At 44.2% G+C, this 15,045-nt stretch overlaps 2 protein-coding genes across 2 annotated transcripts; both read right to left on the bottom strand.

Moving 5' to 3' along the window:
• Window positions 1–5,491: 5,491 nt before the first annotated feature.
• LOC109784421 (pentatricopeptide repeat-containing protein At4g01990, mitochondrial) lies at window positions 5,492–10,749 on the bottom strand. The gene is made up of 3 exons (XM_020343015.2): window positions 10,490–10,749; window positions 9,486–9,862; window positions 5,492–6,943 (listed from the first exon to the last, which is right to left on the bottom strand). Exons 2-3 carry the CDS (start codon window positions 9,792–9,794, stop codon window positions 5,723–5,725), a joined length of 1,530 nt encoding a protein of 509 aa, XP_020198604.1. The 5' UTR covers window positions 9,795–9,862; window positions 10,490–10,749; the 3' UTR covers window positions 5,492–5,722.
• Window positions 10,614–13,866, bottom strand: LOC109784420 (pentatricopeptide repeat-containing protein At4g01990, mitochondrial). Its single transcript, XM_020343014.4, has 2 exons — window positions 13,477–13,866; window positions 10,614–12,096 (listed from the first exon to the last, which is right to left on the bottom strand). Exons 1-2 carry the CDS (start codon window positions 13,780–13,782, stop codon window positions 10,870–10,872), a joined length of 1,533 nt encoding a protein of 510 aa, XP_020198603.1. The 5' UTR covers window positions 13,783–13,866; the 3' UTR covers window positions 10,614–10,869.
• Between the last annotated feature and the right edge of the window lie 1,179 nt (window positions 13,867–15,045).

The following is a 15,045-nucleotide window of genomic DNA, read 5'->3' as shown; positions in this document are numbered from 1 at the left end:
AGGACTAAATTCATGATGATTTAAGTTCAATTAATCATATTACTAAAGAACTCCCACTTAGGTAGACATCCCTCTAGTCATCTAAATGATCACGTGATCCATATCAACTCAACCATGTCCGATCATCACGTGAGATGGAGTAGTTTTCAATGGTGAACATCTCTATGTTGATCATATCTACTATATGATTCATATTCGACCTTTCGGTCTCAGTGTTCCGAGGCCATATCTGCATATGCTAGGCTCGTCAAGTTTAACCCGAGTATTCTGCACGTGCAAAACTGGCTTGCACCCGTTGTATGTGAACGTAGAGCTTATCACACCCGATCATCACGTGGTGTCTCGGCATGACGAACTGTAGCAACGGTGCATACTCAGGGAGAACACTTATACCTTGAAATTTAGTGAGGGATCATCTTATAATGCTACCGCCGTACTAAGCAAAATAAGATGCATAAAAAGATAAACATCACATGTAATCAAAATATGTGACATGATATGGCCATCATCATTTTGTGCCTTTGATCTCCATCTCCAAAGCACCGTCATGATCTCCATCATCACCGGCTTGACACTTTGATCTCCATCGCAGCGTCGTTGTCATCTCGCCAACTATTGCTTCTACAACTATCGCTACTGCATAGTGATAAAGTAAAGCAATTACATGGCGATTGCATTTCATACAATAAAGCGACAACCATAAGGCTCCTACCAGTTGCCGATATCTTTTATAAAACATGATCATCTCATACGAAAACTTATATCACATCATATCTTGACCATATCACATCACAACATGCCCTGCAAAAACAAGTTAGACGTCCTCTACTTTGTTATTGCAAGTTTTACATGGCTGTTATGGGCTTCTAGCAAGAACCGTTCTTACCTACGCATCAAAACCACAACGATTTTTCGTCAAGTGTGTTGTTTTAACCTTCAACAAGGACCGGTCGTAGTCAAATTCGATTCAACTAAAGTTGGAGAAACAGACACCCGCCAGCCACCTATGTGCAAAAGCACGTCGGTAGAACCGGTCTCATGAACGTGGTCATGTAATGTTGGTCCGGATCGCTTCATCCAACAATACCGCCGAATCAAAATAAGACGTTGGTGGTAAGCAGTATGACTATTATCGCTCCCAACTCTTTGTGTTCTACTCGTGCATATCATCTAGGCATAGACCTAGCTTGGATGCCACTGTTGGGTAACGTAGCATGCAATTTAAAAAAAATCCTACGATCACGCAAGATCTATCTAGGAGATGCATAGCAACGAGACGGGGAGAGTGTGTCCATGTACCCTCGTAGACCGAAAGCGGAAGCGTTAGGTTAACGCGATTGATGTAGTCGAATGGCTTCACGATCCAACCGATCTAGTACCGAATGTACGGCACCTCTGAGTTCAGCAGACGTTCAGCTCGATGACGTCCCTCAAACTCTTGATCTAGCAGAGCGTCGAGGGAGAGTTTCGTCAGCACGACGGCGTGGTGACGGTGATGGTGATGTGATCCGCGCAGGGCTTCGCCTAAGCACTACGACGCTATGACCGAAGGAGTAAACTGTGGAGGGGGCCACCACACACGGCTAAGAGAACAACTGTTGTACTTTTGGGGTGCCCCCTGCCCCCGTATATAAAGGAGGAGGGGAGGAGGCGGCCGTCCTAGAGGGGGCGCGCCATGGGGGGAGTCCTACTAGGACTCCTAGTCCTAGTAGGATTCCCCCTTCCTTTTCCGGAGTGGGAAAGGGGGAAAGGGAGAGGGAGTAGGAGAGGGAAGGGGGCACCGCCCCCTCCCCTAGACCAATTCAGACTCCCATGGGGGGGCGGCCACCCCTTGTGGGCTGTCCCCTCTCTCCCCTATGGCCCATGAGGCCCATTACCTCTCCCGGGGGGTTCCGGTAACCTCCCGGTACTCCGAAAAAATACCCGAACCACTCGAAACCATTCCGGTGTCCGAATACCATCTTCCAATATATCAATCTTTACCTCTCGACCATTTCGAGACTCCTTGTCATGTCCGTGATCTCATCCGGGACTCCGAACAATCTTCGGTCACCAAAACACATAACTCATAATACAAATTGCCATCGAACGTTAAGTGTGCGGACCCTACGGGTTCGAGAACTATGTAGACATGACCGAGACACATCTCCGATCAATAACCAACAGCGGAACTTGGATGCTCATATTGGTTCCTACATATTCTACGAAGATCTTTATCGGTCAAACAGCAATAACAACATATGTTATTCCCTTTGTCATCGGTATGTTATTTGCCCGAGATTCGATCGTCGGTATCCTCATACATAGTTCAATCTCGTTACCGGCAAGTCTCTTTACTCGTTCCATAATGCATCATCCCGTAACTAACTCATTAGTCACATTGCTTGCAAGGCTTATAGTGATGTGCATTACCGAGAGGGCCCAGAGATACCTCTCCGATACTCGGAGTGACAAATCCTAATCTTGATCTATGCCCACCCAACAAACACCTTCGGAGACACCTGTAGAGCATCTTTATAATCACCCAGTTACGTTGTAATGTTTGATAGCACACAAGGTGTTCCTCCGGTATTCGAGAGTTGCATAATCTCATAGTCAGAGGAATATGTATAAGTCATGAAGAAAACAATAGCAATAAAACTTAACGATCATTATGCTAAGCTAACGGATGGGTCTTGTCCATCACATCATTCTTCTAATGATGTGATCCCGTTCATCAAATGACAACACATGTCTATGGTCAGGAAACTTAACCATCTTTGATTAACGAGCTAGTCAAGTAGAGGCATACTAGGGACACTCTGTTTTGTCTATGTATTCACACATGTATTAAGTTTTCGGTTAATACAATTCTAGCATGAATAATAAACATTTATCATGATATAAGAAAATATAAATAACAACTTTATTATTGCCTCCCCCCCCCCCCCCCCCCCGCGCGTGCACGCTTGCAGCTTCCACCCGCTGCCATGTGAGCCCGAGGTAGGTGGTCGCGTTTAATACAACTGTGGGCGGTGGTTGGGCAGCCGGCTAGTTGGGACGCAGCGGACACCGAGAGGACCCGCGTCGTGTTTGTTTCGTGTCCGTATGGAGGCAAACTAGGCGCAAATTTGGGCCTGAAATGCGTCCAGACGAACACTGAGCAGACGCGGTTTAGGTTTGGGTCCGTGAGTTGGGCAGACGCTTTGGTCCGTTTCGATCTAAACGGACACACGCAGACATTTTGGGTCGGCCGGTTGGAGTTGCTCTGACTGTCGTGTACGGCCGCGTTCCGTGGGGTTTGTTGATGTTTATTGGGGACTTGGCTGAAAAAAAAATGATTTCATGCCGGGTCCTTTTTTCAAAAGGAAAATCTGAAAACATACACACCAGAAAAATTCTTCTTTAGCTACACAAAAAATTTCTAAGAGAGATGCACATGTATCTCTCTTCACAATAGGCACCGATTGCGACCATTTATGACGTAGCTATATGAGCAAGTCGTTCACTTTGTGTCTGCATCCGTATTATACGAAATGCCACATTCCGGATGCATCTGCTCCCTTCCATTTTGTAGACACATTTTTAACAAGAAAAAAAATTGCACCAGTATAACATAACATCAACGATCTAGTTCAGGATCCCGCAAAAAAAAAACGATCTAGTTCAGGGTGTGGAAATCGCATCGCGCATCACAAATTGATTGGATGTATATAAGTCGACGCGCAACTGGCGTACAAAATTCAGCCGTTTCATGCATGCACCGACACATTTTATAGGGAAGCATCAAGAAAATGACACAAAAGATCTTCAAATAATTACTTTCTACTCCCTCCGTTCCTAAATATTTGTTTTTCTAGAGATTTCAACAAGTGATTACATACGGAGCAAAATGAGTGAATCTATATTCTAAAATATGTCTATATACATCCTCGTATGTGGTAGTCCATTTAAAATCTCTAAAAATACAAATATTTAGGAACGGATGGAGTAATAACTGGCGGTACCACAATGCATTATCAACATCCATGTCATAGAAAGTTACTTCATCCGTCCCACAATATAAGATTGTTTTTCAAAACATCTTATATTATGCGACGGAGGGAGTTATTTCACAATTTTGTAACACAAGATTTTTTTTTGTTGAAAGATCCAGCAAATTGCTGGCTTGATTCAAATTTAGTAGGAAGCAACGGAAACATAACATGATGAAGATCCGAAGATCAAAAAAAAAAAGAAAACCAGCAACCCTAGTGGTAGTATACAAAATGCCATATTGAATGCCCCTCAGACCTGTGCTGCAACAACACGAGAATAAAATAGAATGGTTTCAGTTAGTTCCGTCATATATTGTCAGAACACTTTCCATTACAAACTGAATCAGGAGAACATATGCCAGATATGATGTACCCTGTCTTTCAACACAACTCCCAGGTACTATTTTTTTCTCAAATACAAGTTGTAAGAATCAAGTACAAACCTTATTTCTGAATTTGCAGAGTTGCATGGAAATTATTACAGTTGTAGACTCATAACAGGAAGCACATCTCTTTGTCTCTTTATCAATTAACCGCTGTCACTAGGGATAAAAAATTACAATTCCAACTGCAGCTTATACAAGTTTGGTGCTGACACTTATTCCTGATAGGCAAACAACCACCGCGTGATTATATTATCTAGGCCTTTGAGTTTTTGTTGGTAGGCTTTCAAATACAGAAAGGTCTTTTACATTTGTGTCCCTAACTCGAACCCACTACTCAAATTTGTCTCTAATTTCAAAGCATACTCAAATTTGTCCATCTGTTGTTAAGTGTCCTTATAAAAATGCCCTTCCATGCCGTTACCGGATAGTCAAAGCCGTGAACAAGCCACCGGGAAGAGATGAAGCCGCATACGACGAACTGTGAGCTCCAAGGCGGTGCCTTTAGGAAGGTTACGACACCGGAGCGACGCCACCGCCCGATCCGAGGATCAAAGTTTCCCTTATAGCAACACGACGGGAAATGAGAGCAGCGACGACCCCTTCAAGAAGGGAACGAGCTTCGCCGCCGCCAGTCCGTCCGAAGATAGAACATGTTTTCATCCCGGCCAACACTCACCGCCACCGAACACCACACCCCGGCTACCACACCGCTAACACGGCCATGGCCACCAGGCAGCACCGAGCCACGGGCTCGGCCCATGAGGTGCTGATACTTATTCCTGATCGACAAACAACCACCACGTGATTATATTATCTAAGCCTTTGAGTCTTGTTGGTAAGCTTTCAAATACAGAAAAACTGGCCAAAATATAGCTCTTACATTCGCCTGACATTGCATTGTACCCCAAATGGTTGATTAATTATGTGAGCCAGTTTCCCTAAAAAAAACACTACCTGGTGCAAACAAATAATATATCAGAAATCACTCACCGCTTCCTTGCGCCTCTTCACGAATGGTCGGCAACATTAAACATTAGAGAATACCTGGGTACTGCAATCGACTGGTTGACTACCTGAGCAACATGAAAATAATTGAAAATAACTCCTCCATCGTATTAGCAGCTTAGATAGATGGTACACAGTAGTCAGGGGGGTCAAATGTAAAATGCCAAAAGACCTTGCAATTCATGTACAGAAATCCGGTGACAGCAAGCTTTTCACGAGATAACGACATCTTTGACAAGTCATAATTCTGCTCTATAATGAAGAAAAATTCTACGGCGGCCTCGAGTTCTTACAAAGTTTCTTTCCTTCTCAGTTTCAATTGCCGGAGACATGCTCCAGCAATTTCGTCGTCTCAGGGCCAACGTGAATCCCATCATCTTTGATGCGCTGAGCAATGGATGGGTTGGTTCTACCTGCAGCTATATAGGTCCGCATCATGCCCTCATAAGCTTCTGCATCAAGGCAATCGAGCTTCCTAAGGCACTCGCAGAAAGACTCCACACCGTCAACATCCTTGGACTCTTCATAGTGCTTCAGAAATCTGCTCGTAAGCTTTTCCGATGGCACCCATTTGTGTGCCGTAAGCATCTTCTTTGCATCTCTCAAGATCTCCAGTGCCGCGGTAACATCAGATTTGTCCAAATAGAACTCGGCAAACATATAAACCGTCCTCCCGTTGCAATGACCCTGAGACATTGTGCTCTGACGGATAGCCTCAGCTTCGTGTATCATGCCCTTATCAAGGTAAGCTTTGATCATAACATTTGTTATCCTCATGTCATAATGTTCATTACTTGATTCCCACTCCTGAAAGATTTGCTGCAAAGACTCAAAGTCATCAATCATACTCAGAGCTTCAAGCATCACAAGATAGTTTTTGTTCGAGCATTTCTTGAATGTGGACTTCAAAGACTCCCAGATCCTCTTAAGCTCGGTTGAATTGCCAGAACGGGCATACAAAGAGATGAGGAAATGCCAGGACAATAACTCAGCTTTATCCATGACTTCCTCAGCTTTCTTGAGGGCCACTTCTGCCTTTCCAAACAGCTCTTGTTTGATGTAATTGTTTGCCATCATAGTGTACAAGGACCAGTGAACTGGAGCCACCTTCTGCAATTCTTCCAGGACATTCTCTGCAGCCTCCAGGTCATTCATTGTAACATAGCTTTCTATCAATATTAAGTATGTAAAATTGTTAGCACTTATACCACTTTCTCGCATTTCTTCAAATGTGGAGGGGATTTTCTCTGGCTGGCCCGCCTTTTGGTACAAAGTCATCAAGTTGTTGTACAACAGTGTATTTGGAACAATGTCCATGACTTTCATCTTCTCATAGAGTTCCAGACCTTTGCTTGCCATTCTGTGTTCACCATAGCAGTTAAGCAAAGATGAATAAGTTTTCTTTGACTTATCAGGAAGGCTCCAGAAATATTCTTCAGCTGCCTGTATCCCATGCACTTTTGAAACCAGGCCAAGCCGCAGCGCTTGATGCCCAGGTGTCAACTTTGCTCCACGAGATTCCATCCAGTCCATCAACTGGGTACAAAACAACACAGCTGGATATTATACAGTGAACATAAAAAAGATACTCTGCTCAGAAAGAGGTTGCACCAGAACAGCATATGAAATCTCTACAGTGAACATAAAAAAGATCCTTAGGAGAGACGCATTAATGCCATCATAATTTAAACCTCTACTGTTAGAACTTGAACCTTCATTTCCTATTGTGAAGTCTTACTTTCTTTCCTTCTAGAACGTATTTTCTCCAGGTTTTTGCCTATTTATGTGTAGAATCGACATCCCTGACTTAGCAGTAGAGTGTGTTACGGGCAAGCTACCAATGGCAGATTAATTCCCCAAAATTGGAAATTAACTCTATTTAAGACCATTCTTAACCATGAATTGTTTTTGTGGTAGACCTCATTGTTCAAATCTCAGACTGTATATGTTTGATCAGCGGTTATTTGTACAGCACATGAAAGAGATGCTTGTTTGAAAAAATTACCCATCAAAATATTTCCAGCAATTGTCTGTTAGAAACAATACACCTTGTTAACTACAACACAAATTCACTGTTCTACTGAACTAGATCATGGCAAATGCATTTTCTCTCTCAATGTATTCTCCCTGGTGACAGCATTCATAATTATCAGTCATGAGGTTCATAACTGAGTTTCTAATTGATTGGAAATACTGGTTGTAGAAGAATCATTTTTTGGGGGCAGTGAGGGAAAATGCTCCCATACTATCTCTTTATTGTAGCGACATGTATTATTTTGGATTCAGTCCTAACCTTAACATATGCCTGTACAAATATTCCTAGATTACTGGTGTTGGGAAATGGATTACAGTCCCCGATCCCTGTGCCAGTGTGTGCCCGAGTCAATCCCTACCCGGGCTGATCCAAGACCAAGGGACAGCATTGTGAGAGCCGAAAGGACACTTATGGATGAAGGAGGGAGGGGAGGGGACTCCCAAGATCCTACCCAAGGCTGAGAAACAGTGTTGTGAGAGGAAGGGGCGGTACCCGGCCGGAACCCAAGGCCACTTGAATGTCCCATACGCCTCCAGAAGGCCTGGCTTCGAAAGAAATCTCCCGGGGCCGGTCCAACATCCCCCCCCCCCCCCCCCCCCACCGCCCAGAGGACCAGGGCCAAGAGACTTCCAAGCCACACTGGGAAGGGGCAGGAGGCTCATGATACGACAACAAGAAACGTGACGTACGGAAGAGTTAGGGGGCCTCGTTGGGTGAAGATATGGTGTACAAAAGGTCCCCAATCTTACATCTGAAACCAGACTCCAAGAAATGGAAAGTGCATATAGGCGATAGTGCCACCAGTTATTCGTGAGAACATGACTTCTGTGCGTCGTGTACAGTTCATATTGGTAAAATGTGAAGGAACCCTAGGACATCCCCTGCTATAAATAACTGGAGGGCTGTTGTAGTCTGACGGGAGATTCTGAGTTCGTGGAGAACATCCAACTTCTATCATGTCCTTAGTTCTCTAATTGCCCTTCAGAGCCCCTTCCCGGCTCTAGGGCCGCTCACTTGTCAGGACTTTGTATCCACCTACAACTGGCTAATTCCTAAAATCTATAAACTGTTCAGTTCCAACCAAAAGCAAGTGAAGCTTGTTTCAAGAATTAAAAAACACTATAATTTAGCAAACCCACTAGTTGCTAGTTTTTGTGTAAATACAGAAAATCCAGGGTTTCATACAGAAAACTGCTTATACATCGACTGTAGCCTATCTGTTTTACAAAATAATAACAAGTCTGACTGTCGATCCCTCTCAAATACAGCCATCTGCTTCTCACCTCTACACGTCAGCACCTGGATGGATGCACTAAATCAACACGCGTAATGGAACCTAAAGCCACCGACTCACTGGTCATTTAAGTCCAATCTTTTAATGTTTATTTATTAAGCCACTTCAGTAAAATTCAACTCAATGCACCAAGTGTCTAAGTCTGAGGCTAAAATCATCTTACACACAATCATCTTTTTCATACTATTGCCTATGACGTTATCAGACAACGAAAAGTGAAAACTAAGGAGCTATAATATATAGAAAGAAAAGGAAGCTGCGGCATCTCTTCAAAGTTCCCAGGAAGAACAGGCAGCACCACATATATCACTGTTAGTATTACTGATACAAAACTCCCTTCCTGCCTATAATGCTGACCTCTGAAGCCGGAGCAATGTGTAGTATGGCACCTAGTTTCAGTTAGCGTCAGATATCAAATTACCATTGTGGTGGTTGGCAACACAATCAGTTGACCTTAAATCAAAATGTACAATTACCATTGTGGTATTTGTCCTATTCTTCAGTCGAGAATGCGGAATGCACAATTCGCACAGCGCATTTCCAAATTCCAATAGTGACCTTAAATCGAAATTATCCACAAAGAGAATGCAGAACGGAGATTCATCCCGAACCCACTACTTTCAGCACGAATACGCTAGTACTATGTCAAATGTGGCATCGAACAGCAATATATATGAAGGCGCAAACGCATCCCGATCCAAATCAGGCCACCGTATCGCGGGGAGATTGGGGGTGGGGGAAGGGGTCACCTCGAGCGCGCAAGCGTTGCTCTTGAACTTGCGGAGCTTGCGGACGTAGGCGACGATCTGGTCCGCCGAGAGCGGGCGCCTCTTGCGTAGATATTTGTCCATCTCCGCCGCCACCATCCCCGGTGGCCTGCCGTACAGCCTCGAGATTCTCCTGTAGAGCGGGATCCACGACGGCTCAAACCCGCCCCGCTCAGGGACGGCCGTCTGGGCCTGGGCCTGCGCCTGCGCCTGCGCGAGCTCGTGCGCGAATCTTGCCGGGGCAAGGGAGATGCGCCGCCGGGCCTCCGCGGCGATCGCCGTGCGCAACATGGGTGGCTGACCGGCTGTCCTGTTCGGCCGCGTTCCTTGGGGTTTGTTGAGGTTTATTGGGGGCTTGGCTGCAAAAAAGAAAAGAAAAAACGATTTCATGCCCTGTCTTTTCTTGAAAAAAAATCAGAAAACATTAAGTTTACACACCCAAAAAATTTCTAAGGGAGATGTACATGTATCTCTCTCTTCACAATAGCCACCAGTATAACATAACATCAACGATCTAGTTCACGATGTGGAAATCGCATCACAAATTGATTTGGATGCATAACTCGACGCGCAAAAACGCTCTTATATTATGGGATGGAGGGAGTGTTATTTTTTTCTCAAATACAAGTTGTAAGCATCAAGTACAAAACTTATTTCTGAATTTGCAGAGTTGCATGGAAATTATTTACAGTTGTAGGCTCATAACAGGGAGCACATCTCTTAGTCTCTTTATCCATGAACCGCCGTCACTAGGGATAAAAAAATTACAATTCCAACTGCAGCTTATACGAGTCTGATGCTGATACTTATTCCTGATCGACAAACAACCACCGCGTGATTATATTATCTAGGCCTTTGAGTCTTGTTGGCAAGCTTTCAAATACAGAAAAACTGCCAAAGTCTAGCTCTTACATTCGCCTGACATTGCATTCTACCCCAAATGGTTGATTAATAATGTGAGCCAGTTTCTGTAAAAAGAACACTACCTGGTGCAAACAAATAATATATCAGAAATCACTCGCGGCTTCCTTGCGCCTCTTCACGAATGGTCGGCAACATTAAACATTAGAGAATACCTGGGTACTGCAATCAACTGGTCGACAACATGAGTAACATGAAAATAATTGTATTTTAGAAATATCTCCATCGTATTAGCAGCTCAGGTAGATGCTACACATTAGTCGGGGGGCTAGCAGAGCATCAAATGCAAAATGCCAAAAGACCTTGCGATTCATGTACAGAAATCCGGTAAAAGCAAGCTTTTCACGAGATAACGACATCTTCGACAAGTCATAATTCTGATCTATAATGAAGAAAAATTCTACGGCGGCCTCGAGTTCTTACAAAGTTTCTTTCCTTCTCAGTTTCAATTGCCGGAGACACGCTCCAGCAATTTCGTAGTCTCAGGTCCAACGTGAATCCCATCATCTTCGATGCGCTGAGCAATGGATGGGTTGGTTTTACCTGCAGCTATATAGGTCCGCATCATGCCCTCATAAGCTTCTGCATCAAGGCATTCGAGCTTCCTCAGGCACTCACAGAAAGACTCCACACGGTCAACATCCTTTGACTCTTCATAGTGCTTCAGAAATCTGCTTGTAAGCTTTTTGGATGGCACCCATTTGTGTGCCGTCACCATCTTCTTTGCATCTCTCAAGATCTCCAGTGCCCCGGTAACATTAGATTTTTCCAAATAGAATTCGGCAAATATGTAAATCGTCCTGTCATCACAACGACCCTTAGCCATGGCCCTCTGACGGATAGCCTCAGCTTCGTCTATCATACCCTTATCAAGGTAAGCTTTGATCATAACATTTGTTATCCTCATGTCATATTGTTCATGACTCGATTCCCACTCCTGAAAGATTTGCTGTAAAGACTCAAAGTCATCATTAGTACTCAGAGCTTGAAGCATCACAAGATAGCTTCTGTTCAAACATTTCTTGAATGTGGACTTCAAAGACTCCCAGATCCTCTTAACCTCGGTTGCATTTCCACAGCGGGCATAGATGGAGAGGAGGAAATACCATGAGGATAATTCATCTTTGTTCATAACTTCCTCGGCTTTCTTTAGGGCAACTTCTGCCTTTCCACACAGCTCTAGTTTAATGTAACTGTTTGCCATTAGAGTATATAGGGACCAGTGAACTGGAGCCACCTTCTGCAATTCTTCCAGGACTTTCTCCGCAGCCTCCAGGTCATTCATTGTAACATAGCTTTCTACCAATGAGAAGTATGTAAAACTGTTAGCAGTTATACCGCTTTCTCGCATTTCTTCAAATGTGGAGGGGATTTTCTCTGGCTGGCCCGCCTTTTTGTACAAAACCATCAGGCTGTTGTACACCAGTGTATTTGGAACAATGTTCTTGGCTTTCATCTTCTCATAGAATTTCAGACCTTTAAATGCCATCCCGTGTTCACCATAGCAGTTAAGCAAACTTGAATAAGCTTTCCTTGACTTCAATATATCTGGAAGGCTCCAGAAATATTCTTCAGCTGCCTGTATCCCGTGAACTTTTGAAACAAGGTCAAGCCGCAGCGCTTGATGCCCAGGCGTCAACTTTGCTCCACGAGCTTCCATCCAATCCATCAACTGGGTACAAAACAACAGAGCCAAATATTATACAGTGAACATAAAAAAGATACTTTGCTCAGAAAGAGGTTGCACCAGAACAGCATGAACTCTTGGTACCATAATATTATAGGTGAACATAAAAAAGGTCCTTAGAAGAGATGCATTAATGGCATCACAGTTTGAACCTTCTACTGTTAGAACTTGAACCTTCATTTTCTATTGTGAAGTCTTGCTTTCCTTCCCTCTAGAGCATATTTTCTCCTGGTTTTTGCCTATTTATGTGTGAGAATCAAGATACCCGGCTCAGCAGTAGTGTGTGTTATGGACAAGCTACCAATGACAGATTAACTCCAGGAAATTGGAAATTAACTCTGTTTAAGACCAGTTTTAACGATCAATAGTTTTCATGGTAGACCTCATTTTTCAAATCTCAGACTATATGTTTGATCAGTGGTTATTTACTTATTTGTACAGCACAATGAAAGAGATGTTTGTTCGAAACAATCACCCATCAAAATGTTTCAGGTAATTCTCTGCTGGAAACAATAAACCTGAGCACACCATTCATTGTTCTAATTGAACTACCTCAACTGTTCAACCTTAGAAGCTAGATAGGCATCAACGCGCATGACCTCATATCTCAACCAATGCATTTAATGTGTTAGTAATGGAACTTAAAGTTACTGACTCACTGCGGTCATTTAAGTCAAACTTTTTTTAATGTTTATTTGTTAAGAAAATTCAGTAAAATTTACCTCAATACACTGAGTCTGAGGCTAAAAACATCTTATACACAATCATCATCTTCAAGCAATTCCCTATGACGCTATCACACAATGCAAAGTCAAAACTATTGGATCTATAAATATTTAGAAAGAAAAGGAAGCTGCAGCATCTCTTCAAAGTTCCCAGGCAGCACAAGCAGCACCACGGTATATCGATTGCTTTTGCAATTACTGTTAGTTTAAGATACACAACTCCCTTCCTACCTATAATGTGGACCTCTGAAACTGCAGCAATGTGCAGTATGGCACCCAGTTTCAGTTAGCATCAGACATCAAATTACCATTGTGGTGATTGCCAACACAATCAGTTGACCCTGTCCTATTCTTCAGTCTTAAAAGAAACATTCAGTTTTGCACCGTGCATTTCCAATAGTGTGACCTTAAATCAAAATTATCCACAAAGAGAATGCAGAATAGAGCAACCCTAGTAAATCCATTCCATTTCCTCGCTTATCCCGAACCAAACTTCAAGCCCGCTACTTTCAGCACAAATACTTCTGTCAAATGTACCAAGATTGAACAACAAAATGAAGGCGCAAACACACCCTGATCCAAATCAGGCCACCATTTCGCGCGGGTGGTGGGTGTGTGTGGGTGTGGGTGGGTGGTTCACCTCGAGCGCGCACGCGTGACGCTTGAACTTGCGGAGCTTCCGGATGTAGGCGACGATCTGGTACTCCGAGAGCGGGCGCCTCTCGCGGAGATATTTGGTCATCTCCGCCGCCGCCATTCCCGGCTGCCTGCCATGGGACAGCTTCGAGATCCTCCTGTACAGCGGGACCCACGACGGCTCAAGGCCGTCCCGTCCAGGGACGGCCGACTGGACCTGCGCCTGCGCCTGCGCAAGCTCGTGCGCGAATCTTGCCGGGGCAAAGGAGATGCGCCGCCGCGCCGCCGCGGGGATCGCCGTGCGCAACATGGGCGGCGGACTGGCTGTCCTGTTCGGCCGCGTTCCGTGGGCTTTGTTGAGGTTTTTTTGGGCTTGGACGCTGAAAAACGATTCAATGTGCATTTCTGGCCGATCCCTAGAAATTGGTTAAAAGATTTATTTTGAGGGGTTAAACTGAATCTAGTCGGTTTCTAGAAAAAAAAATACTCATCGTAGTGGATGCCGCTTATATTTACTCCTTCGAGGCCACTTCTCATGATAATTTTGACCTTTCCCTTGCGTTGACCCTCTACCCCGTTTGCCCGTCGGCGCCACACTACATTGTGTTCCTTGCCTCGGGCAACCACCCCGCATGCCGGTCGACACCCCGCAACCCCGTCGTCATCCGACTCCAAATTCCGTGAGAATCAACGACCTTTTTTTCTTTGTTTTTTTGTCTTTTTCGCTGTCTCCGGCCACGACGATGCTCCCCCTAGTCATCCCTAGCCCAGCGGCGCTCCTCCAATTGTCCGGCCACTAGCAAAGCTGCCACACACGCGTAGGACACCTACGGAGAGGAAAAAATCAATGTAAAGGACGAAACATACATGAAGAGTGCTCGTCGGTCGCCATTGCAATTTTCGATGAATCCTTGTGTTGCGGACAATGCCATCGCTCCACTAGGAGAAGGGGAGAGGATGAACTGATTTATACGATGAAGCGCCCGAGCCATGGCCCATGGAGGACAAATTTTAACTACTTCGTCGTACACTTAAGTCGCGCGCAGTGAGACTATCAAATTACTTTTGCGGAGCATCTATCGTAGGCACTAGCTAGCTCATTGAAATCATCTAGTGCCGAAAAATCGTAGTTGGCTGCTTGAAAGGAAGAAGAAAGAAGAATAGGGAGAAAGGCTTCCATGTGGGGTCTAGTTCTTTTGAGGGTTTAAGTTTAGGGGTTCGGCTAGGAACCGCTCCTTTTAGCAAAGCAAAACTGAAAAGTAAAGGTATAAGGGTCGTTTGAGGGTTTATATTATAAGGAATTTAAGTTTAGGGCTCTAATACACGGGCTACATGTAGCCTTCTTTTTCTTGAAAATAAGTTAATTTTACACACAAAAAATTCTAAATGAAATGTACATGTATCTCGATCTTCATAACAGGTACCGCTTATGAGCGATTTCTTGGGCCCTTTGCATTTGCATTTCCATCGATCCGGTCCTCCTTTCGATCGTGCTTGTTCGGTGCTGCCCATTGTTTCTTCGTTTTACTTGCGTTTTTCTCTACCATCTCTTGATGTATGTGGTCCCTCTTTG

Source organism: Aegilops tauschii, chromosome 6, assembly GCF_002575655.3.
Source record: "Aegilops tauschii subsp. strangulata cultivar AL8/78 chromosome 6, Aet v6.0, whole genome shotgun sequence".
Classification (NCBI taxonomy): Eukaryota; Viridiplantae; Streptophyta; class Magnoliopsida; order Poales; family Poaceae; genus Aegilops; species Aegilops tauschii.
This window is presented reverse-complemented; position numbering and strand designations above follow the sequence as displayed.

Coding starts and splice junctions, on each gene's coding strand:
- LOC109784421 (XM_020343015.2), bottom strand. CDS start 9,794: ATGTTGCGCACGGCGATCGCCGCGGAGGCCCGGCGGCGCATCTCCCTT. Junction 6,944..9,485: donor GCAACGCTTGCGCGCTCGAG/GTGACCCCTTCC, acceptor TTTTGTACCCAG/TTGATGGACTGGATGGAATC.
- LOC109784420 (XM_020343014.4), bottom strand. CDS start 13,782: ATGTTGCGCACGGCGATCCCCGCGGCGGCGCGGCGGCGCATCTCCTTT. Junction 12,097..13,476: donor GTCACGCGTGCGCGCTCGAG/GTGAACCACCCA, acceptor TTTTGTACCCAG/TTGATGGATTGGATGGAAGC.